This window comes from Enhydra lutris, unplaced genomic scaffold, assembly GCF_002288905.1.
Source record: "Enhydra lutris kenyoni isolate GAN:26980312 unplaced genomic scaffold, ASM228890v2 scaffoldscaffold49, whole genome shotgun sequence".
Taxonomy (NCBI): Eukaryota; Metazoa; Chordata; class Mammalia; order Carnivora; family Mustelidae; genus Enhydra; species Enhydra lutris.
Genome location: NW_019154133.1, coordinates 3,455,889 through 3,480,905, shown reverse-complemented (window position 1 = coordinate 3,480,905; position 25,017 = coordinate 3,455,889). Strand labels below are relative to the sequence as shown.

At 43.6% G+C, this 25,017-nt stretch overlaps 1 protein-coding gene across 1 annotated transcript in view; it reads right to left on the bottom strand.

The window, feature by feature from the left end:
• Positions 1–3,948: 3,948 nt before the first annotated feature.
• LOC111156805 (phosphoprotein membrane anchor with glycosphingolipid microdomains 1) overlaps positions 3,949–25,017 on the bottom strand; it is a 129,827-nt gene continuing 108,758 nt past the window's right edge. Inside the window, exons 4-9 of the mRNA XM_022517874.1 lie at positions 21,426–21,632; positions 19,849–19,900; positions 16,619–16,715; positions 14,351–14,952; positions 10,206–10,265; positions 3,949–5,712 (exon numbers count right to left, since the gene is read on the bottom strand). Coding sequence (XP_022373582.1) covers positions 5,344–5,712; positions 10,206–10,265; positions 14,351–14,952; positions 16,619–16,715; positions 19,849–19,900; positions 21,426–21,550 — 1,305 coding nt within the window. The 5' untranslated portion in view covers positions 21,551–21,632 and the 3' untranslated portion in view covers positions 3,949–5,343. The remainder of the gene's footprint in view (positions 5,713–10,205; positions 10,266–14,350; positions 14,953–16,618; positions 16,716–19,848; positions 19,901–21,425; positions 21,633–25,017) is intronic.

Genomic DNA, 25,017 nt, shown 5'->3' with positions numbered 1-25,017 from the left:
CTTTGTGTCCCCGTGCTGCAGACCTGCTCCTTGAAAGGACCAGAGTAAGGCAGGGGAGAACATTCCGAGTTGAGGCCAATAAGAGATATTTTCAAACTTAAAACGAAGGTTTAAAAATTCCCAATATTGGAAACAATTTCCCCACTCTTGTGAATCGGACAGTTAGACCATGACAAAGACCGTTTGAGACAATGTGTCAAAATGCCACAGTCTTGAATGATTTTTGAGCAAAAGGAGCACTTTGAAACTGATCAGGACCACCTAAGAGATAATAGGTCACTTTTTTGAGAAACGATTTTTATGAGGAAAAAATGCATGAACAATGAAATGCAAATTCCTATTTGTTTAGCTATATTTCATACTTTCCCTGAAAACATGAGGTGCATCAATAATACATGATGTTTACAAGCTAACATTAAACTGTTGCCAATCTAACACACAGAAGTTTGCAGAATGACCATTTACCAGCCTTTATAATCCATTACATAAGGTGATCTGAGACAACCAGAGTACAACACATTTTTAAAAAATACCCCTAGCATAAGTGGTGAGCAAAGAAAAATCTGATTTAAATGCATTAAGTGATTACCAAACTGAATGCTTAAAAATTGCCTTTTTAATAAAAAGCATGGCATTAAGAGAAATCCGAACTACTATTTCTTAGTTCAATAAAGAAGAACCTAGGAAAACAGGGAATACTTTATAACTAGCAGAGACTGGCTGTAAACAGACTTAGAAATGAGCAGTAGGGAAAAAAAACCACTTATGAATATTTGTTCTCTTCTGGACCACGGCTTTTTAAAATTCACTTTCATAATTTCAGATGAAGACTAATTTAGCTTGTTTTCTGTACTGATCTCTTTAAGTCAGACACTTTCTATGTGTGTTCAACTTGTCCAATGGCACTGTCAAGAATGATGTTAAGAAAAGATACAACACAGAGCAAGAAAATACTACCACAGGACAAGGAATATAGATTTCACTGCAAAAAAAAAAAAAAAAAGCCATATTTGATATTTAGACACATGTTCCTATTTTTCACATCAGTCACTTATTATCAGCAAACATTACACTTTAACTTTCCTCAATTACACAGTACAATAAGCCTGTCAAGACGGTGCCTCCAGCAGCCCAGAGGAAGCTGGCGGGGGACCGGAAGCCGACACTTGCAGAAGAATGGCATCACTCGACCACACGGGCTTATAGGAACTAGTACAAGGAGCACTGAAAAAAACGTCATTTACTCATTTACAAAATCCTACTTGAGTCTTGAGCTGCGGCTCTGTGATTATCCACGTTCCCACCTCCGAGCTGGGCTCCGTCCGTAACGCTACCTCGGGGCTTGTTGGCTCTGCGCTAACCTCTCCAGAGAGTGAAAGAAAACGCAGCCCTGTGAGAACAGGCTCTGCTCCTGCCACCCAGTGGGGGTCACCTTGCTGGGGCTCCATCCCGGCTCACGTGGCTCTTGGTGTTTCTGCCAGATCTCTTCTCCACATGATCTCTGAGAAGGATGCCTATTTACATTTCCTCCTGTCATGTTGAATATGTAATGAGCCACACATATAAGAAAACTATTTTAAAAAATACCACTGTTCTTCAGCTAAGAGAATTATGGATGCAATTTAGAATCTGAATTTATTAATTAGAAAAATGATATGAGGTAACTTAGGAAGGTTTTCTTGTAATTACTAAATGAAAACTATTGGATAACATTTTTTCTATTCTGCTTTTATGACAATAGTCATCACATTAATAGGGTAGACATTCCAAATACATATTAGGATGTATCCTCACTAGTCAGGCACCAGAACTTTATATATGTATATGTGTGTATACGTAAATATATATGTATAGTGTACATACACACACATACACAGTTTGTTACCGGTTAAAGTAAACAAATGCTCTAATTAGAAAAATGAAAATCTAATACAAGAACAGATCTAGTGACATCCTGAGATTAAATGTTAGTTTTTTGTGTGGACTACCTATTGTTAGCACTCAATTAAAATTAACTCTTAGATTTTAAGGGTAGATTTTGAGGGCAGATAAATCAGTAATTAGCCTTTTCACCACAAAGGACAGCAGTACTTTCAAAAGCTTTTAATAGACCTAATGTAATTTAGTTCAGGACCGGAAAAAAAATTTATGTGGCCCACATATTAGCAAAAATTGCTTTCTTCTAGAATTTAAAATTTCCTCAAACATTTCACATAAAACAGGTCATACTTTCCTGCTGACTACATTTGAGAAACCGTAAAAGCAGCATAAAAAACTCTTCTAAAACTTCAAAATACCTGACTAAATAGCAAAGATTCTACTTTTAGGCAAGATGAGTTTATAATTCTGACTTATAAACAAACAAAAAGAATCTCCTAAAGCTTATTTTATTTGTAAGATTTCACATAACCTAAATGATAACAACAAATAATATAGATGTCAAAGTTGAATAGTAAAAAAAAAAAATATAATTACCTTTCATACATTTAAACTGTAACATTTAGCTGAACATGAAACTTTTTTCAAGAAACCATAGGCTTTTGTCCCATTCAAAGACTAGCACAGATTTTCAATGAATAAAGTAAAAAGTGATGAAATTTATGAAATGCTGTACAGGTCAAAACCACGATGATACATCAATGAAAATGCTTCAGTAAGGTACCCAGCAGTCTCAAGAGCAGAGCCAGCTCCTGAAGCTTACTCTGTTTCTCCCTCCCTCAACCCTCATGGATTGTGCTATTACTTTTTCTTTTAGGATCTGTACTGGAGGGCCTTCTAGTTTCTTCTAAAATATACTTATAATACTTTAAATCGCAACTTAGCACAGATCCTCAACTCAAGAGAGAGATTTCAGTGCATATTTTATGGCTATATTGCATAGCCTTTATTTTAGAACTTCTGGGGGGAAATTCTGATAATGAAGTTTCAAGATGATATGACTATTTATAAAGAACTTTTCTCTCTAGAAATGATTTTGCACTTTAGAGATCATATCCACTTCCCTGGCAATAAGTAAAGACATTATGAAATACAGGAAAACCTTTGAGTGGTCAGGTGCTCATAAAGGACATTATTGCAGCAAGCACAATACTAGGTATGCCATGTGACACGGCCATCACCAGGAGCTAAAGAAACCCCACGGTGTAGAGATTGTGGGGTCAAACTCATCAATACTAAGTAAGCAAAGAAAATCACCAGGCAAAAACAGTGCTTATGAAAGATATGAATTTAGAGAGTGAGGACCTTGGCACCTTCCTGATAATCTTTCCCCCAATCCAAGCATATTCTGCCATTTCCTTCTAGTCCGTGATGACTGTGCTTAGGCTCATGAGGTCTTCATGGGAGAGACCAGGCTGACTGTAAAATAATGACAACCGAGCAGTTTACCCTGGCAAAGCTCACTTCACAATTGCAGAAATGAATTGCAGGCAGTCACAGAACCAAGCCTTGAATGCAGGGGACGGGAAGGACACGCCAGTGGTCCCTCCTGTCCGCAAGATGCTTCGCCCTCCCAGCTGCATCCTTTGTCATAAGGAGTGAAAACAGTGAGTTTATTCAGTCTGAAAAGCCAGAGATGTCACAGCAGTACAGAATAACTGCCTCTTTTTTAAATCAGCGTAAGCAAGGGCCCCTTGCTGTAGCCGCTCCGCATAATAGCAGGGTCCTTCTCAAATGAAAAGTGAACAAGTTTCCCAATGTTGGCCTTATAAAATCTACAGAGATGATTAAATTCAAACCAGGCTGAGCTCTTAATCGGAGTTATCTCAGCCACTGATTTTTGTAAAACGAAGGGGAAGAAAAAAATCCCAATAGGCAATTTGCATTTGCAAGCACTGGATTGGAGAATCCACCACTGTAAATTTTCTTAAAAATGTAACTAAATCTTACTGGAATTATAATACCTTCATGAGGTTAATGCAGTCATCCCTAGTCATATTTCATTCTTCCTTTTTTTTTTTTTTTTTTACCATTTCAAATATTTGAGTATTGCCCACCACAAATCACGGAAAATGGTCATTTATGTCCACTCCACTTATTTCTGTAGTGAGCCAGAAACTTTGACCAGGGCTCCAAGTACCATTTGAAAAGTCTTTAAAAACCTTCAATATTTTAAATACTTGATTAGAAAACAGATAACAAGTACATGTAATTATCTAGCTTATGTGCTTTATGGTGTTTTTTCAGAATGAGAGTATAAATCATTGTACATAAAATCAAAATAGTTAATATACATTTTTTTCTGGCACTTTCTAGAAATTAGGCATTAAACATAAAACATCTTATAAATTTATATAACAAAAATAAATGTTTACATTTTAATTTTCGATAGATTACCTTAGGGTAGCAGTTAACTTATGAAATCTCACACTGTTGGTGTGGCAGCAGGGGTCATCAGAAGTACACATTCAAGTCCACAGCCCTTCAGAGACGGACGCCATGGCTGCCGTCCAGATATGTGGTCTGTGTCCCAACATAGAGATTAAGGCTCTCTGTTTCAGAGGAATGAGCTCTGGGCTGAAACAAGTATAGAAGTACCACAATATTCATTGAAAATACTGAAAAGGCTCTGAAGAGTTTCAAATACTGGGTGTGTAGGGGGTGAAGGAGGGGAACCGCTTTGACTAGAAAAATAAAATAAAGCATCTAAAAATGACTTCAAGTACTTCGTGAGAGGCTGCCGATGTAGAGGCCCAAATCAGGAGGCAGGAAGGTGTCAGGAGCTCAGGGCGCAGCCCCAGTCCTGCCCACTGTGGGGTTCTTGTTCTCCCAGGTGTGGCTCTCAGAAGATCACCAGGCACCTGACAGTAACCAGCGACCACAGTTTCTTACATCTTGAGACCCCAAAGTTGAAGGCAAAGGCCAAGCCTTGTGGGAGAATTTTCTTGGAATGAACCATTAGAAGTCAGACGATTTCAAGGGGGAAGAAAGCCATACATTTAAACATGAGGAGCAGACCGCAAAAAAGGGAAGAAAGGAAGAAAAACCTGGCTCTTGGGAATGGCAGTATCCTGGGCAGTTGGAGTCGTGGTTCTTGATGGACGCAGTTCTTCCTTGCATCTCGGCTTTCCTCACTCACCGGGTGAAACCACAGACAGCTGGGATCTTTCCAGAAGGTGAGGGTACATGAGGGAGATGTGCTTGGGTGGGCCCTGAGGCCCGCTCGGGGGCAGTCCCGGTCCGTACCTCACTGTTTCCAGCCCCAGGAAACAGTCTCCACGTGTTCAATTGTCATCGGGTTACTGGAGCAGCGCGCAGAGAAGGGGTTGCTTTCGCTTCTTGTCCTCTGCAGAAGAAATGCCCCCACCGGCCAGCATACGTTGTGCGGGCTTGACTTCCCGCTTGCTAGAGCCTGGTCATATCGCGGCATTGCTGCAAGTCCCCAATGCTCTCATAGTCATTCTCTTTTGGGAAAAGGCCACGCTGGCCATTGGTCTCTGGGGTGGCCTTGTCTTCCTCTCTGTTTAGAGTTTGTATTGCTTCGTAATCAGGCTCCGGCTCCTCACTGGGTCTCGCTGCTGGTGGAAGAGTGCTGACGCTGTTTGGAGTTTTCTCGAAGTCTTTAACAGTAGCATAGAGATCATTACAGGAAGAGGGGGATCTCTGAGTAGCTCCTTGGACGGAGGTGTGGCTGGACTCTGGTGCTTTGAGAGTCTGTCCTGATTTATTCCCTGACTGTCCGGGTTTATTTACTGAGGAATACATGGCTGAGATCTGGAAAACAAAGGGTAAATGAAATAAGCTTCAAGTTTGACTTCTCCCTGCCCCTTTATAGCGACAAGTTAGATATTTAGCACTATCGGCACGTGTGTGTCCCTTGCAGGTTGCTTTTTGTTTTTTTCTTTGACCAGTTTTCCCTCCAGCTTTAGCGAGATATCATTGACATATAACTTATGTATGTTTAAGGTGTACAACATGATAACTTGATAGATACTGTAAAATGATTACCACAAAGGTTAGTTAACTCCTTCATTGCCATAATTACCATTTTTGTGTGTGTGTGGTGATAACATGTAAGATCTACTCTTTCAGCTTTCAAGTACGATAGTATACTCCTTTTAACTATAGGTATATATTAGAGCCTCGGAACTTATTCAGGATATAGCTGGGATTTTGTACCTTCTGACTAAGGTATCCCTATTTCCCCTACTCCCCAACCCCTGGCAACCCCCGTTCTATTTGCTATTTCTATGGTTTGGCTTTTTTAGATTCCACATGTAGGTGAGAACATACAGTATTTGTGTTTCTCTGACTTTTTTTACTTGGCATAATGCTCTCAAAGTCTATCCAAGTTGTCACAAAAGGCAGAATTTCCTTCTTTTCCATGACTGAATAATATTCCTGTGTGTGTGTGTGTGTGTGTGTGTGTGTGTATGTGTACACCTCACATTTTCTTTATTCATTCACTGGCTGATGAACACTTAGGTTGTTTCCACGTCTTGGCTATTGTGAATAATGCTGCAAAAACATGAGGGTGAAAATACGTCTTCAAGACAGTTTTCATTTCATTCAGATATAAACCCCGAAGTGGATTCTTTGTTACCTGTACTGATCCTTGAGTATACTTCTAGAGAACAATTATATATAGTATCTTCAACTTTGCAAGTAGACCAGCCATATTGGCGTAACTCCATGAACACCAGGTTCTCTGGGTCTTCTGAGGGGCAGGCATGAGGAGAACAGGAGGAACAGGAAGTTCAAGAGGTCCTTGGGACCTCACTACAGTATCATGTTTTATTTGATTTCTATTATCTGAATGCTATTTCATCTGAAAAAAAGGCTCTACTGCTTTAGAAAAAAGGGCAGAAAACATGTTAGATGAATGGTTCTCAAAATGTGGGCTTCAAACTGGCAGCACCAGAATCTGGGAATTTATTAGAAAGCTAGGGGCTCCATCCCAGAAAGCAATGAATCAGAAATGCTGGGGCATGGGGCCCCAAAGGCCCACTAAAGTGTGAGAACCACTGAATTAGACTATCTGACCCACTCTTTCTGCATGAAAGTAGTCTGAAAAGTAGGTCCTGGATTCTGGTTGGCAATACACATATATCTATAAAAGCTTCATTTTCCATTAATTTTCAACTTCATTGCATCTTACTGGTTAAATAGACATTTACAGATGGGGCTAAGTTTTCTTCAGTGGGAAAAACTCATTCTTATTTGCAAACCAGCCAACTCAGAAATGAAATTTGTAGACAGTTAACGTACAGGACACTCTTTCCTGTGGGAAGATTGGGCTACTTTCCAGGCATACCTACTCAGTCTCCCTAATATACCCCCATATAACCTCTACTATCAAGAGGGATTTAATTTTTGTTGGTAATCATAGATTAAACATACTGATTAAGAGATTTTTTTAAGAGATTTTTTTTGAGGGTTATTATTTTGCTGTTAGAAATCATGCTTGGAAATAAGTGGAAATATCTTTCATTACCTATATTTATCTTGGCCATAATGATTGATTAATTCAAACACCCAGGAAATAAATGAACATGCCTGTTGACAGATGCTTGGCTTCCCAAGTGCGGAGAGATATTTTCTTGCTTTCACATATCTCACATACTGTGGATGAAGTTTCCAGCTGGCCTCAAAAGCTTCTCAAGACAGGCCTGCCGCATGCTAACTGGTCATTTGCATGAGAACTTTTCATTGCAGTCTGGGGGCTCTGTTTTGCCAGGCCTTGACAATCCAAACATTTGGAGCCAGAGAAATCATCTTTGGGAAGCGCTTGCCATGTTGCTCTGACCCTTCTAATGAATATTAAATTGACATTCTTACTCAAAATCTCACTGACAAACTCAGAATCTTAGAGATTTTAGTGGGAAAAATTACTCTTAAGATTTATAATTTCTTTGAAATTAGGAAGAATTAAGGTACATCATCTGCTTTTCCTAGCGAGGTACAAATATCTTAATATCTAAAAGGTGGTCTGAGCCAAAAATGTGGCTAGATTATCAAGCGTACATCATAGATGAGGATGAAGAGGGGAGGCAGCGTACTAGCCGGCCTCTTCACCTTCGGGGGAGCATCAAGGCTGAACACACAATGGGATTGGCCTCTGAGCTTCTCTCCTCAATGCTCTTCCCCCGATGCCTGCCATAAATGCCCCTACTCTTTGTAATTACTTGGGTTTTCTTGGTCTTTATATTCTTTTTAGAAAGTTATAGGCTCTTTCATTAATTTGGAACTCGTATTATTTCTGGGCAGGAGCCTACTCTGCAGAGGATGTCATAAATTTTAACGCTTATAAAAGATTCTCAAGTCTTCTAATGTTCTGTTTGAGTATTTGCCTTCAAGGACTATTCTGTTTTGTTGGAGTAAATTTTGTTCCTTTCAAGCCCCCTTGCTATTTGGCTTCATAACTTTTCTCTCTTAAATCTTTCATCTTTATTATTCTGGCTATAAATTGTTATTATGTTCTCCTAAATTACTACCTTTTCCCCATTTCTCTTTCTATAAGCAGCCCTTTCCCCATCATTCTGCTAAATTGGGATAATAGTACTGAAAACTCAGATCTCAGTTTCAGTCTGGACTAACATTCTATTACATTAATACAGAAATAAGTGACTTCCGTAATTATTTTTTTCTAAAACATCTTCCTAAAATGACTGTATGTGAATCACAGCACTTTAATCTATGTTAAAAATTCATCAGTATATCTAGGTCCTATTTTCTACAACCACAAACAATGTAAGATTAGAAGAAAAGTAATTTAAAATTTTACTTAGTCTCAATGTATTTTTTTTTTTAAAGATTTTATTTATTTATTTGACAGAGAGAAATCACAAGTAGGCAGAGAGGCATGCAGAGAGAGGAGGAAGCAGGCTCCCCGCTGAGCAGAAAGCCCGATGTGGGGCTCGAACCCAGGACCTGGGATCATGACCTGAGCCGAAGGCAGCGGCTCAACCCACTGAGCCACCCAGGCACCCCAGTCTCAATGTATTTTAAAGGCCTGGTTTCCAGAGCTCTCATATATTCTACTTTCTTGTCCAGCGGGGAGGGCTGTGGAGCAGTGTGGATGAGAGAAGGCTGGAAGAAGGCAAAGGAGCCGCCACAGGCTGGCAGGAGGGCGCGCTGCCTTAGTGAGGGGAGGGGCAGGCACTGTGTGCATGGAGAGAGCGGTGTGGGAAAGAAACCAGGGGAGCTGGCTACTGACTGACTTTGAGGACAATGAGGAAATGGGGTGGGAAGGATGATGTCCAGGGTTCTGGCTTATAAGGCCAGTGAGGAAATGGGGTGGGAAGGATGGTGTCCAGGGTTCTGGCTTATAAGGCCAATGGCAGATCCATTCCAGGGGGCAGGAAACACAGAAGCAAGTGGACAGCATTACCTGTGGACAGCTCGTATGATCTTTGCACTTCCAATGTGGGATCGTAGTCTATTTCCTATTTTAATACTCTGTGCAAAGTGTGATGGTAGGAGGGGATGTACCTGCATATGCATATCATTTTTCTACATGTACCAAATTTACCGTACTAGGAATTCTAGGCAGAAGCTATATATAGCCAGATAAATTAAGGTGTTCAGCTCTCTGAGCCTAGCTTGACTGTGTGTGTGTGTGTGTGTGTGTGTGTGTGTGTGTATGTATATGTATGTATGTATGTATATACTGGATTGTGTAAGTTTAATGGTTCACTGAAAAGTTTAACCAGTGAATATTTAGCCCTGGTATTTGGGAGAATTGAGAGTCCTCTCCTGTTGGCTGCTATGTCTGACTGTCGAGCCAGCCTGGAATTGGACTTCCTGGAGTTACTTGCTCTCGGCCTCCAAAATTCCTCATTAAAACCTTTCTCCTCCATCTCCTAGACTGGATTAAATTCCCTATACCCACCTGTTCAATTCCCTGTATTTTCCAGTCCATGATTAATTTCCTTCAAAGGTGGCCTTCTTGATTGCTCACTAAAACTCTCAATCATAAATTTCTCTCTTCTCATCCTACTTTCTCCCCTCCTCTATTTTTTTCTGATGCTTCTTTCCTACTCAGTTTCTTTTACTTAGGTGACCTGTTTATCCTCTCTTCATGTCTTACCCTCTGCCAGTCACTCTCTGAACCATTATAAAGCCAACATCCCCAAACCCTGATCTCCAGACATATGCTGAAGAGAGTATTTTAGCTTTTTTGGAGAAGGTAACATGACAGTCATTTATGCAAGGAGAGAAACTCTTTAGAGCTTTTGTGATTATTTAAAAAAGGCAACCAAACTCACCTCTTCTTCTGTGAGAGTTGGGTCCTCTTCCCGGGACTTGTACGACAATGAACTAAATCTCTGTTAAAATAAACACAAACCAAGGGAAGGTATAGTTTGAGGTCAATAATCCATCCTTTCTTTCACATATGTTGGGACACATCTATCTATAAAAATGTTTTCAAATGTTTTTTAGGGAAGAAATTTTTCTACAAAGAAATATGTCAAGCAACTGAAGATAAACACTTAATAAAAAATCTGTGTGATGTTGTTCAATACCCAGTAGTATTAAATACCCAGTGCTCTTCCTGATCACTGGTGAATTCAACCCTCCTGTGAGGCCTTAATGCTGCTCCCTGTCATACCACACCTGCTCGTACACCCAGTCCCTGCTCTCCTAGCTGTCCACTTCCCACTTTTTCCTCTCTCCTCAAACATCAACACCTTCTCACCCATCCTTAGTCTTAGCTGGTGACCCTGAGAAAACTGAAGAAATCAGAAGACATGCCCATCAACTTTTACCCACCTGCCCCCATCGCTGCATTCGTGAGTTTTCCTTCCTCCCCATCACCAAAGAACTAAATAAGCCCCTCTTTAAGATGACCCCCTCCTCTCATGCATGAGATCCTGGCCCTCCCCATCTACTCAGGAATATGTGCTCCAGCAAGACTCCCATTTTGTTTATACCATCAGCTTTTCCCTCGCTATGAAATCATTCCCACCCACGTGAAACCATGCTGATCTTTCTGTTTCTAAAAACAAAGCAACCCTTCTTCCAGTTCCATCTATTGCCTCATCCCTTTATAGCAAAACCTCCTAAAAGAGTTGTCTGAAGAAATTGCTCAAATAATTTTTCTCTTCTATTCTCTCTCTAAGCCCATTTCAGTAAAGTTTCTCCCTCTGACACTCCAAGGACACCAATATCCACCGTGTAACCAATGGGACGGTCAGTCCTCAGCCCGTACTTTCTGATCCACTGCTGTGTTTGCCATAGTGGCCACTCCTCTGTCCCTGCACCTTCTTCACTTGGCTTCCAGGACATTGAACTTCCCTGTTTTTCTTTCCTATTTTGGTGTCCTCTGCTGGTTCCTTTTCCTTCCCAGACCTGTGCCCTGGGAACTCTTCTAGATGCCATTGACACTCATTCGATGACCTCATTCAATGTCATAGCTTTAGGAAAAACTTTCTGCTGAGGATTTCCAAGTGTACAAGTGCAGCCCAGGCCTTTTCTCATAAGGCTGCTCATTCGTGCATCCAGTATGTGTCCAAAACAGAACATGTCTAGCACTGAATACCCAGTCTTCTCCCAAAACTTGACTGCCTGTAGTCCTCCTCTTCATTTCAGTTAAGGGTGATTCCATCTTTCCAAAGGCTCAGGCCAAACCTGGGACTCATCATGATTTTTTTCTTTCTTTCATTACACATCTGGTCCACCAGCAGAACTCCTGGCTCTCGTTTAGCATCTCCCATTATTGCCCTGTTCCAAACCACCATCCTTTCTCGTCTGGTTTGTGAGAATCCCCACCTGATTGGTCTCCTACCTTTGACACTTGAATTTGACACTACAGTCGGGGCTATCTTTTCCAAACTTAAGAATAATCCGTTCTTCTGCTCAAGATTTTCTAACGACCCCCTTTTTATTCAGATTTTGAATACAGGCCACACAGGATTGGGCCCTTGGTTACCTTTCTATCACTCTTCTCTGGCTACACCTCTGCCCTCCTCTTCCCTGGGTGGGCCGGGCAAGCTCCAGCCTCAGCGCCTCGCACTGCCCCTTCCCTGCTCCACCTGCTTTCCCCCAACTTTCCCGTCTCCTTGAACATTTCATTCAGATGCCACTTTCACAGTAGGCATGCCCTGACCATCTATTCACAATTGTACTCCCACTCTACTTTCCTTGTCCTCCTTATTCTAATTTTTCCCAGTAAACCTTAAAACCTTCTAAAATAAGTGTGTGTCTTATGTGTCTATTTATGTCTCTCTCTCCCCACTAAAGTGTAAGCTCCACAGGGGCAGGAATTTTTATTCATTTGTATGTTTTGGTGACCAGTGTATTCTCAGCACCTGGAAGGTTGTGTGGCACATAGTTGGTGCTCACTAAAATCTTCTTGTGCATGAATGAAAAAAATGAATGAATATTAAATATTTCAAGTTCCTGAATTACTTAAAATTAGGATTGTTTATAATGGAGATGATGGGTTATTCATTCTTGTATTACTATAGAAAAGTAATCTGATTCCCAGATGGATAGTTACAGATTCTGATGTGATATCTGGAGAATTGTTTACCAGTAGTGGTTAGATAATTGACCTTCTTATCTTTCAAGTGCTTTTAAGTAAAAAAGCCTTAATTGCTTCAGGCACAATTTATATGAAGGGCAAAATGTTAGGCTGCATTTTTGCATTTCATGACTAGGTTCATAAACACCTATATTGAGGCTTTCAGCAGATGATTTCATGGGTAATATTAAAGTCGAAATGCATTCAGAGAATACTGTGAAGAATGACTTATGTAGTATAACCTCTATAACCATAGCCAGGATTCACATTTTGATCATGAACTCCAGATCCTTTTTAAGGCTACTATTGACTGACCTACTTGTCCTTCCTACCAAAACCTGCGATGAGAGAACCTTGCTTTTTCCTGTGTAGTGAACAGAAATTATATTGTAGTTGCCTAAGAAGACTGGCCTAGTTAAATTCCAAGAAGATATTTACAACAGAAGATGTGAATTTCAGGCTGTTGTGGTCTGGTTCACAGAAAGAGAGAAGGCTTGGCCATTGTTTTATTTATTTATTTATTTATATTTTATTTAAAAAAAATTTTTTTTAAAGATTCTATTTGTTTATTTGACAGACAGAGATCCCAAGTAGGCAGAGAGGCAGGTAGAGAGAGAGGAGGAAGCAGGCTCCCTGCTGAGCAGAGAGAGCCCAATGTGGGGCTTGATCCCAGAACCCTGAGATCATGACCTGAGCCGAAGGCAGAGGCTTTAACCCACTGAGCCACCCAGGTGCCCCGGCTCGGCCATTGTTAATACATTTCAGAGCTTTGTTGAATATCTAAACTTAAGAGTTAAGGCTACTGTGGAAAGAACCTAGATGTCCATTAACAGATGAATGGATAAAGATGTGGTGTGTGTATACACACACACAATGGAATACTATGCAGCCATCAAAAAACTGAAATCCTGCCATTTGCAACGACGTGGATGGAACTAGAGGGTATTATGCTAAGCGAAGGAAGTCAGTCAGAGAAGGACAATTATATGGTATCCCTGATATGAGGAATTTGAGGTTGTGGGGGGTAAGGAGGGAAAAAATGAAACAAAATGGGACTGGGGAGGGAGACAAACCATAAGAGACTCTTAATCTCAAGAAACAAACTGAGGGTTGCTAGGGGGTGAGGGGGGTATGGAGAGGATGGCTGGGTTATGGACACTGGGGAGGGTATGTGCTATGGTGAGTGCTGTGAATTGTGTAAGACTGATGATTCACAGGCCTGTACCCCTGAAACAAATAATGCATTGTATGTTAATAAAAAAAAATTTGAATGGATGCCTATGGGAGGAGGGCAGTGAGATTGGGAATGGTGGATGAAGGGGACAAAACAAGAAAATAAACATATTTTTCTTAAAAAAAAAAAAAGTTGTAGGCTACTGTTTTGAAACTGTCCCAAGATAAAATCTACTTGATTCATATAAAAGTGCATAGAACCAGGTACTACCAGTGGCCCCTGTGAGTCTGTCCTCTGCATGTGTATTCCTGTGCTCAGACTTCTGGGGTCCCAGAGGGTAAAGATCACCCTGCTGCTTGGGGCAGCAACGAGCAGAAGGGGTAACTATGTGGCCAAGAGTCTAGTCTCCATTTAATTCCTGATCTTCAAAATGAAGAAAATAGTATTTGGTCCCAGTTAAACATGATGTAAAAACTGGAAAATATCCAAGTTAGGTGCCAACAGAGAAATATTTTACAAGCATGAGTTTTCAGCATTTTACTATTTGGAGGGGGAATAAGTCAACACAGCTTACGCTAAAACAGCTATCATCATTCAGCGAACCTGAAAGTGTTTGTATATATTTCCCAGAACGATGTGCCAGCAAAAGCCCCAGGAGCAGCTAGATGCCCAATCATGACAAAAGCACATGAAAGAAAACCATGGGAGCCCACCTTGTTGGTTTCGCTGGTCCCCTCTGAGGCTCCCTCCTCTGCTGTCTTGTTCTCTTCCTTCTCCTGAAGGTTTTCATTCTCATCCAGAAGTTTAACGGGGACAGGTGGTGGGGCCTCCTCTTCCAAGTCGCATGAATTTCTGAGAACAGTCTCTGCGTTAACGCTCTGTCGACACTTCTTGTTTCTGTCCACGGAGGCATACTCAGCAAAGTCCGCCTCGGGGGCTTGGGGCCCCGGAAGCTCTTTCAAAGCGGAAGTCGACTTTGACCTGCTGCTGTGGCCTTTCCCTGGGTTCACGGCTGCTGCCACCTCCTTTATTTCTTTCACAGTTTCATACAAGCAGTCCTCCACCATATTCTCTTGGGAGGAACTATCCTTGAGCACTTCATACGGCCCTTCCGTCCCCAGGCCCTGGTCCCCGTCCATGCTCCTCGCGTTGAGCATCGTGTCCACTGCGCTGTCAGGAGGAATTCTGGGCAGTTCCCGGCTCTGGTGACACTTTGGCTTCCCCGTGCTGTCCTGGGAGTCCAGCAGATCCGAAGCTGAGGTCTGGACCTCCTCATAATGTTGCATGCAGGTCAGAGTACTGTCTTCTGAAAGGACTGAAGCAGCAGAAGTATTAAAAATGGAGAAAGACTATCCCTTAAATAATTATTGCAGTGAACTGGGGTAATGCAAAGTCAAGTTAAATCAAGGTGCTTGTTTTTTATTTGACTCTACACTGCAAATTGCAGACAATATGATTGTTGATTTTTCAACCACAGCTGAAACTAGGGCCAGCTATTTTACATCTTTCCAATACAATGTTTAATAAACTGTCTTAGCTTTAAATTTGGTTCACACTTTCATCGCTCCTTGGTGGGATTCTTGTAGGCAGTGTGTCTAATGTGACCAGAGTTCTGACTCTGTGAGACGCTGGGCACCAAAGTTGGGGGGCACACATGGTGGCTGCCTTCCATTTGGAGGGAATAATTGGTAGCCATCCACTTTTCAGTGGTCACTTTTGTTTGGTAGACGTGGTGGAAACAGTGGGGTAAAACGTACCCTCAACCGCAAGTACAAAGGGATGGTACACTCGTGGCTCTTTAAAGGTCTTCCTTCTGTCTTGCTGCTCCTTTCCCCTACCATTTCTACCCCAAATTAGAAAATCAAATGTGAAATTCTTAGATTTCCATAGATATGCACTGTGTGAAACCATTCAGTCATCCCTCTGTCAAATGCTTTTGAGTGCCTACTACATGCCAGAGACCGTTAAAGTGCATCATCATCATCATATGTCATACATCAACCAAGCCTAGCCCCGCTCTTCTCATACTTAACATGGCAGTGAACAAGTTCTTAAATGACTGTCGCTCCATTTTATAGTTTTTATATAGACATTTAAAAAAAGTACATATGTATAAATGTGTACTTAAATACCTATATTCATGCATATATTTCTTATATACTTTTTATATAACATACGGTCCTTACATATTATGTATAGTCCTTATATGCGTGTGTATGTGTGTGTTTATGACTTAGGAGTTTTAATCTTTGTTTTTACTGACTAGACCGGGGTTCTCTAAGGCCCCTGGAGCCCGGGCCCATGTCTAGTACAGTGGTAGGCAATGCGGTGTGTGTACCCCAGCATCACAGAGGTGCAGATGAACAACCCGCTGAGCCTGAGATGGGAGAGCAGCCCAAGTTACCCAGGGGGGGCCCAGTGTAATGATGAGGGTCCTTTGAAGTGACAAGAGGCGGGAGAGTTGGAAAGAGACGGGGAGATGGAGGGAAAGGCTAGGAATCAAGAAATGCTGACGGCCTCAAGAAGCTGAAAGAGGTAAGGAAATGGATTCACCCCAGAGCCTTCAGGAGGAAATGGAGCTCTGCTGGTACCCTGACTTTGGGCTCTGAGTTAATACATTTCTGTTGTTCTAAGGCTCTGAGTTTGTGGTAATTGGTTGAAGCAGCAACATGCTACTGTTTCTTCACCCATAAGCTGTTAACAAGGGCTATCTTACAGGGAGTAATAATACTATTAATAACAGTAATCTTATCGGGTGGTGTAGGGATGAGTTAGTATACAAATCTTAGAGCAATGGCACAGAGAAACCAATGAATCAATATTAGCTTTTCATCCAAATGAGCTTATTTGTGCTGAAACTGGCAGGAATACTAAGAGTGAGCATGAACACACTGCCTAGTTTTTGAGCTGCATATTCTGAAATGACTTATTTCTCAGGAGACGAGGCCTGCGTGGAAAGCCAGTATCTTTGCGGAACTTACTGTCGCCATTGGTGAGTATCCCGTTCTGCTCGCTGCTGGCAGGCGCGTCTGTGGCCAGGCTGGTAACTGAACGGCTGAACATCTCCTTATCGGAAGGCTGCAAAGCAAACACCACATGGATCAGACTATAGGCAGAGGACAGTCGCCATGGCTTTTTCTCCAAATGAAAACAGCAACAACAGAAAGCCAGATCCACTCAAACTTAAGTGCTACCCAGCAGATCTGAGCTGCTCAGCTGAACCCGCCACACTGAGAATGCTCCGCAGCTCTCAGGCGCTCGGGGCTACTGCACCAGCTCAGGCGCGGACCATGTCCCTGGGGGTGTGGAGCTCTACTAGACAGAGTGGTCCTGGACTCTTCAGCACCCTGGGAGTCTTCCAAGACCATCTGCAGAGCTTTCTGCCCTGTGCTCTACAAGTGGGCTACAGGTGGGACATAAGGGATCAGTCCCTTTAGCTCAAGGTGAAAAGGGGACCAAGAGCTCCCGTGCTGGTCAGAATGGACGCCACAGACAGCAGGCTCATCGATGTGCCACAGGGGCTGCGAGATGCTGTTCTTAACAGAAACGTGCCATCTGAAGGAAAGACGGGAAGAGACTGCAGCCTGGCGGAAGGGGATAACGTCGCTGATGTCTGCCAAGTTTCTGCATCAGGCTTCATAAGAACTCCGTATGTTAAAGAGCAGGTCTGCAAATCTTTCTTAGTGTCACGGAGTCAGGATGCCTGGAGGGAAGAATGGCACTGACCATTTTCCTGCCGGGCTCGAATGTGGGGATATTACATGGAATGAGATGCGGCAGCCCGAATCACTGCTAATGTGACCTGTTCCACATCCTACTTGCAGAAGACACAGCATGTGTGACCCAGGAGGCCACAGCTGGGTCATGTTCCGGGAGTCCACATGGAAACTTCTTATATAAGCAGCCCCAGAAGCTTGGCCAGTTGACTTCATAAATTCTCTGACTTCTTACTGAGAACCAAATAATAATAATAATAATAATAATAATAATAATAATAATAATAGCAAACAGCTCACGCTGTGTCATGGACCCTTCCTGCGAGTCTGCTGCTCCTGAGTGAAGAGTGTCCCAAACTTAGGTTCTCATAGCAGACTCTCATAGCACAGAAGGGTCCCGCCTGGACAGGAGTCAGAGGGGTGGTGGAGGGGGGAAGGCCCCCATTCTGGCTCCTAACAGCATCCCAACCCATCTCTGCTGAAGTAGCATAAAGGGTTCTAGCCACCATGTCTAATCTCAGCTTCCATGACAGACATCCTGCAGGGAGCCCAGAGTGAGCCTCCCTCTCTCTTGGTAGCTGCAGGTGCAGACTCCAGGGCACCCTGTGCCCGGGACTGTTTGAAGCTAGGATTTAGCTGTGGCTGCTCTAGGGCTCGGGGGCGGGGCCGGGATGTAGAAGAGCTGGGATTGGGGGTGGGGTGGGTGGTGGTGGTGAGGCTGACCGCAGGGGCTTCTTAGGGCTAAATGGCGAGTCTGCAAGTTGAACAAGATTTAGAAGCTGAGAGAGAAGCTCTTAGAGCTGGGTGGACAGGCTGTATGTGTGAGCTCACACACCACTGCCCCTGTGCACATGCACACCCGTGTAAGAAGAGGCTGTGGGGTTGTGAAGGCTGTGGTACATGAGCATCTCCGTCTTCCTTTCACCTGTCTGCCACCATCTTCCCTCACACCCAGGGCTGCTGCTGACCTGGGGTGGATGAGCAGGCGCTGGAGGTCTACCACGGGGGTGCTCAGGCGGGAGCATCCAGCAGAATCACACGGTGGGGGGCTTGCTAACAGTTCCCTGGGCCCCGCGCCAGCAGCACAGGCCACTCCCTGAGAACCGCTGCTCAGGAAGGATGCAGGATGGAGGACAGACCCTCCCCACTGAGCCCCAGAAGAGCCACCACTAAATCCTAGCCTCAAATAGTCCCAAGGCGTGGGGACTCCTGCCCTAACCTCACCTGGCACCTGGCACTGAGGAGCATGGGGGTGGTGGAGAAACTCGGCTCCTGGGACCTGCATGTGGGAGGAGCAATAGTAGAGCCCTCCCCCCACAACACCGCCATAGCAGCAGTCTGTGGGAAGAGAGGCATGAGGTGCAGCTGAGAAGTGGGTTGACAGATGGGAAAAGGGTAAAGGGTCCTGGGTGCTGAGAACCCAGGACAGCCGTGGGTGTGGTGTGTGTGCCCAGAGAAGGAGGCTAGGAAACCCCAGGGGCTCCCAGCTGCTGGAGATACAAGAGTCCTGCCCCTCTGTAGGGTGGGGAGACCAGTAGTGAGACACCTCCTGGGGAAGCTCTGCCTCTGTCTGCCCACTCCATGTTTCACACCCTCTCCCCCAAAGCAGTTTTTCCCTGACCTTGAGAAATCCAGGGACTGGAAACACTTCTGTTTTCACACTGCCATGGGCTCAAGCAAGATGGATGCCGTCAGCCCTGCCAGTACGGGGGTGGCCCGGTCCCCAGCTGCTAGAATGGCTCAGTCAGGTGAGGGCATGACCCTGAGTGGAGAGAACATGACCAGGAGGCTCACGCTGCTCCTCACCAGGGGAGATCTGAGGGGCTTGACCAGGCCCCATAAAAAAGGAGGATGGTGGAAACCCAGCTGGGCCATATACAGGATGAGGTCATGCTGGAGTCCTTCTAATGGGGAAGCTTGTACAGAAACACGCAGAGCGGAGAGACCACATGGAGAAACACAGGGAGAACAGCACATGACAGCGACGGCACCAAGGAGCGGCAAAGACCGCCAGCAAACCGCCAAAGCTAGGAGAATGGCCTGGAACACGTTCGCCCTCCCAGCTCTCTGAAGAACCAGCCCCGTGGACACCTTGATCACCAGTTTTAGCCTCCAGGACTCCAAGACAGTCCACGTGTTACTTAAGCCCCACAGGCTGTGGTCCTTTGTTACACAGACGTAGCAAACGGGTACGAGGCTGGAGCTGGGCAGAGGCGGCCCTGCAGTCGCAGGTAGGCTGGAGCTCTTGAAGGCTCTCTCTGGCAGCAGCATGAGTGCATCCATGTTAGAAACTCTCCCAGCCAATCTGGCTAATTGCACAGGCCTCTAGCCACGCTGAGTAAGAATCCTACAGAGAGAGGGCACAGCCTAGTAGCCAGCAGACTCTGGCTGGGTTCTCTTCCTCGGTTTCCTTCAGCTTGCCAGCTTGTGGGCACAGGGCCCAGAGAAGCGGCTGATGTATTAAAGCACACACGGACATGTGCACATGGGCTCACCACGTTCATCAGGTTCTCATGGTCCCCACTGTGCTGCCTCGGCTTCTTCTCTCTGAAATGGAAAAATCAAACATTGCTGGATTGTCAAACATGCTATCTAAAATCAAACATACACTCCCCTTTCTATCCTAATATTTATCAACATTTAAATCTCTCTTTAAGATCCTGGTTTATTTTGCCAAGGAAGCAAAAGCTGGACAGTGACTCCATCACTCCTTTGCAGGCATCAGGGTCTGAGGGGGGGGTCAAGTCTCAGCATGAGACCGGTCATCTCTCTGGGTCTCCCTCTTCTCCCAGATTAGAAAATACAAGTTTACAACAAGAGGACTAGGCACGTTCATATCTAGAATACTAGAAATGATTTTGCTTTTTTTTTTTTTTTTAAACCAAATCCAGACAGTTCTCTACTCTTCATTTGTCTTAACTCAGGATCTTTGCTAAGTTGACTGCACACTGCCATGGGACTGGAAAAATAATGAAAGAAAATACAAATTTTGGCACGTCAGGAAGGATACATGCTCTCGGGATGAGTCATATGTACTTCCAGTCTATGGAAAAGTCCATCGAATAAAAATAGAATTTATTTTTACTCAGGACAGTCTAAAGAAAGCCGTCAATACTAGAGACTACATTTCCCACAAATGTACAAAGCAACAGTGACACCTAGTGGGAGTGTAAATAATTACAGACAGGTCCTCCCACGTCCAGGGAAGCAAACTCTTCTGCAGGCCACGTTTCCTGATCCGACTCAGACCAAGCTGTAGAGCCCCAGGTCCAAACTGGGCAGGGATTAGGAGGCTACTTGGTTCAGAGAATCAGACGTCCCCCCTCTTGACAGAGACCTCAGGGTCTCTCCTGAAGTCACTGGGAGGAGGGATTGGAAGAGGGCTGGCTGGTCTATACCAATCCACCCGGAGGCTGTCAGCATTCTAACAGTGTCTGAGCACCTGGGAAATTACTCCCCATTAGAAAGAACTTTGCTCCTAAGCAAAGATCTCTTTTGGGAGAGTATAGACATTTTATATGAGGGGACATGGAGGGGTGGAGGAAAAGAAGCCTAATTCTAAAAAAAGACAAGATGATTATTTCTCATACAGTTCATCTCTCCCATAGGAAAATTAATCTGTTTCTTAAGAAACAGTAGTTCTAGATTACCAATCTTTAATAAAATGATCCTTTCAAATCATGTAACAGCAATAATTCTCAGTAACTCTCAAGGGGCAGCAAAAAGAGTACCTTTAAGACACATCAGACTTAAGATTTTCAAATGTGCATAGATGGCAAAAGACAGCATACAGTTTAACAAAGATGTGCTCAGAAGAGCGGCAAGAATTTCATTCTGGGAAGTTTCGTACATGAGGCTTCTTCCAGTTGCTCCTCAGCAAAATCAGATACAGATTTTCATTCAACCTCAAAAAAATGTCCTGGGATGCTTTGCAGCAGAGAAATCAATTTTAACACAGGGGTTTCTGTGAATGCTTGAGAGTGGGATTCCTACATGCTTTTCAGGTGAAGAATCTTCTGGGTACAGGGAACGGGTTATTTTAGGGTTCCACTGGATATCCCTTGGCTCTCACCTGTCACAACTGGAGCACAGAAAAATCAGGAAGCTGATGAGGAAGAAAGCGGCAACAGCGGCCAAACTGCCCCACAGGACAACCTGCACTTGCCCACTGCTCAGCATGCTCCCCGGGGGGCCCATGGTGGGTGCACGAAGTGGCACACGCTGATGGAGTCTGTCAGTCCTTCAGATGGGGAACACAGGCATGGGGTGCTTCGTCTTCCTGCAGAGAGAATGGTGTGTTCTGAAACAACTTCTCACTAAAGTGATAGTCTTGTAATGCATGCGTGTTGGGAGGGAGGCTTTGAGCAGAGTTAGGGAGGGGTGTGCAGGACGCGCTGGGTCTCTCTTGTCTAGGCCTTTGTTTCCCTCACCTAAAAACGTACAGTGGGAATGCACAAGCGCCCAGCACAATGGATAGCTTACTATTTTGAATATGTTGGGGGACAGATTCTTAAGGTCTTCAAATCAAATGAGATCACATGAATTCCACAGCAAATAAATGCTTATTTGGATTTTTTTCTCCCAGAGCAGTGGAAAGCATTTATTACAGCTTTCAAAAAACACAGTTCACACCTTCCCCACCTATCTCCCTAGTTCTCAAAGCTACCACTCTTGGAGAAGGTTGAAGGCCGGTGCAGTTAATGAAGGAGAATGTCTTTTTATTCACCCCAGAACAGTTATCTGTTGTGACTGTGACTGTCTTCAGAGCCAGTTTTCACTGAACTGCTGTGAGTGCTCCATAAGCACATTTTCCAAAGAACAGATGAAAGTATGTGCTAAGAATACATCACCAGAAGTAAATAAGACCTCTTTATAAAAAACTACAAATTAAGCACAAAAGCTGTACCTAGTACATTTTAATACCTGGCCTGTCCTGGAATTTTTGCTAAACACTTTCCTTGTTAACTGCTACTGGCCTGTGAAGAACGCTCTGCTCATCCCCATTTTTCAGGCAAGAAAGTTGAATGGCAGAGACATTGAGTAAGTTCTCGCATGATGGCACAGAGGCGGAGTGGTAGGGTAAGCATGGGAGTCCAGCCATTTCGGACTCCAGAACTGTCGTCTTAGCCCCTAGAGGAAGCGCCCTCTCAGCGGGGGCGACTGCGTGCTCCCTGTTCCAGCTGTTAATCTTCTAAATGAAAATGGTCACATGAGTATTGTGGAATATTTTCAGTTACAGATTTTGAAAAATAAAGTAGTATATTAAAAACTAATGATTATCCTGGGAGATACAGGCTTCCAGTTATGGAATGAATAAATCACGGGAATAAAAGTCACAGCATAGGGAATACAGTCTGGTACCGTAATAGCGTTGTCTGCTGCTAGATGGGAGCTACACTTGTGTGAGCAGAGCATGACCTATAGAGAATTGAATCACTATCTTATAAACCTGAAACTAATGTAACATTGGCTGTCAACTAGACTCAGAAATTTTTAAAAAATTAATAGTTCTCTCTTGTCAGAAAGGCCTTGCTTAAAGAACATTTGCTTTGGCTCAATTCTAGAATATTCTAACTTAAAAGGAACCGCCTTTAATCTCAAATTTCACAAATTATCTTAATCAGAACTGAAAAAATTATTTTTCCTTGCAGAAGACGACCCATATTTACACTGTCGTTTGCTTCACTGAAAGAGCTGTGAGTACATTCTGGGAGCACCGCGCTGTGTGCCTCAAGCCAGCACCTGGCTGGCTTAGTGCCAAGCAGGAGTGCCCCTTGAAAGGGCTTGGAGAATAAAAGCCATTTTGGCAGAGGCAGTTCAATTGGACCAAATTTTCTCAAGTGAACACATACATTTATTTGAATATTCAAGATCGGAGAATAATAAAAAGCTGGAGAAAAAGAAACTTTGATCTACAATGTATGCAGAGAGTATTTTAGATGAAGTCCATGTTTTCCTTGGGGCCCTGAATCAACATGAACACTTCCTAATGCTCTGTAAATATATAAACGTACAACTTCCTGCGTAATACAGAGCGTCTTTCTTCCTGTGCTGGTTATATATTATGCCTGTAAACAATACACGCATACAGTAATGGATGGTCAAATTGCTTCTGTATGTTTGCCCCTGGACAGCTATAACTGAATGAAAATAACCACCGCTTTTCTTCTGGTTTGTTGAAGCAATGAATAATTCACTTTAAATTTAGACTACAAATTGGCACCACAACCAGTTACTAAAATATATTCAAGCAAGCACATAAATCATGGCGACCTATGAATATATATGAAATAAATTTTTATATACAGGCCCAAAGCATAACACATTTTAGGAAACACAAACAAAAGAGATCTGTTGTGCAGGCGTTTGCGTGTTCCCTCCTTCGTTCACTCATTCGCTCATACAACAGATTTAATCAATGTCTATTTATAAAGTGCCAGATTCCTAGAAAATATTTTGCTGTGTGAATTATTCAAGAGCCAGATATCCATCCAGCAAGCTAGTGTGGAATCTGTTGGACCTTTCTCCCTTTCTGCACACATTGTCTCTCTCTCTCAACAGGGAAGGTGGGGAGAATACAATGAAGTTATGTGGGGTGCCCAGCCTATCGGAACGGTGTAGGGAGACGATGAGAGTGGATTATTATGAGCTACTGAATAAAAGATGTAACTCAGAGAAAATGTGTCAAGGCTCCTGGCTCACTCCCCTTCAACTAAAATTTGTTGAAAAGCTACTAAAAGAGTTACTTTGTTCCCGGACAAGGATCTCACAAGGAAAAGCATGACCATCAGTGCGTTTCTGAGCTGTATTCCCGAAGGACAAGGGCTCCTGTGGTTTGGGCAGCTTCTGCCTGTTAGAAGCCTCAGAGTGAAACTCCACGGGAGGACACGGGAGGACCAGGTCACAGCAGTGGTGGCAGAGCAGCAAGGGCGGCCCCCCTTTTAAGGGCCTGGTGGGAGAGCAGGGGTTTGCACACACCTGACCTCTGGACCCTTGCAGCAGACCTGGGGTGTGTTGGGGGGTTTCCTATTGTACAGCAAGGCTGTGTCAGCTGTTGTTATTCTCTCTTGGTCTCTTCCTTTGTCTGGACTTCGGTTTCCGAATTCTCTCCCCCATTCCCTCTCTGGTCATCGCCTTCCATTTTGGGGTCTTATCTACAATTAAGCTAGGACTGTATGTCCAGATGGAACCCCACCATGTGTCCGGATGCACATATCACTCCACGCTCTTTTTTCTTGCTGGGGATGAGAGTACAGGTCTAGTGGTCCAGGCAGTGCAATCGCCTTTCCTCCCAAGACTAGATTCATGCGCTGGTTTCATGGAGGTTAAAAGCACTGCTCAGGGGCCAATTTAGTGTGTTCTAAACTGGGGGGCGGGAGGGGGAATCTGTGACGTTCCCTCTGCCTGGAAGGCTTCTATCAGGATTAGCAATAGCGGGATAGAATAAGAGGACAAGAGGCACCCTGAAAAGGAAGAGCTCCTGCCGCAATGATGACGTTTGCCAGCTTATACACTGTGCCTTTTTCCTAGACAAGTTCCTTGCGGAAAAGAGAATCAAAGGCTCCAAAGTCTGTGATACGTTCCTGAGGACCATCTTATTTTCCTCTAATGGGTATATCAGGGATGGTATTCTGAGTATCCAGAATTAATCTGTAGCAGCAGGA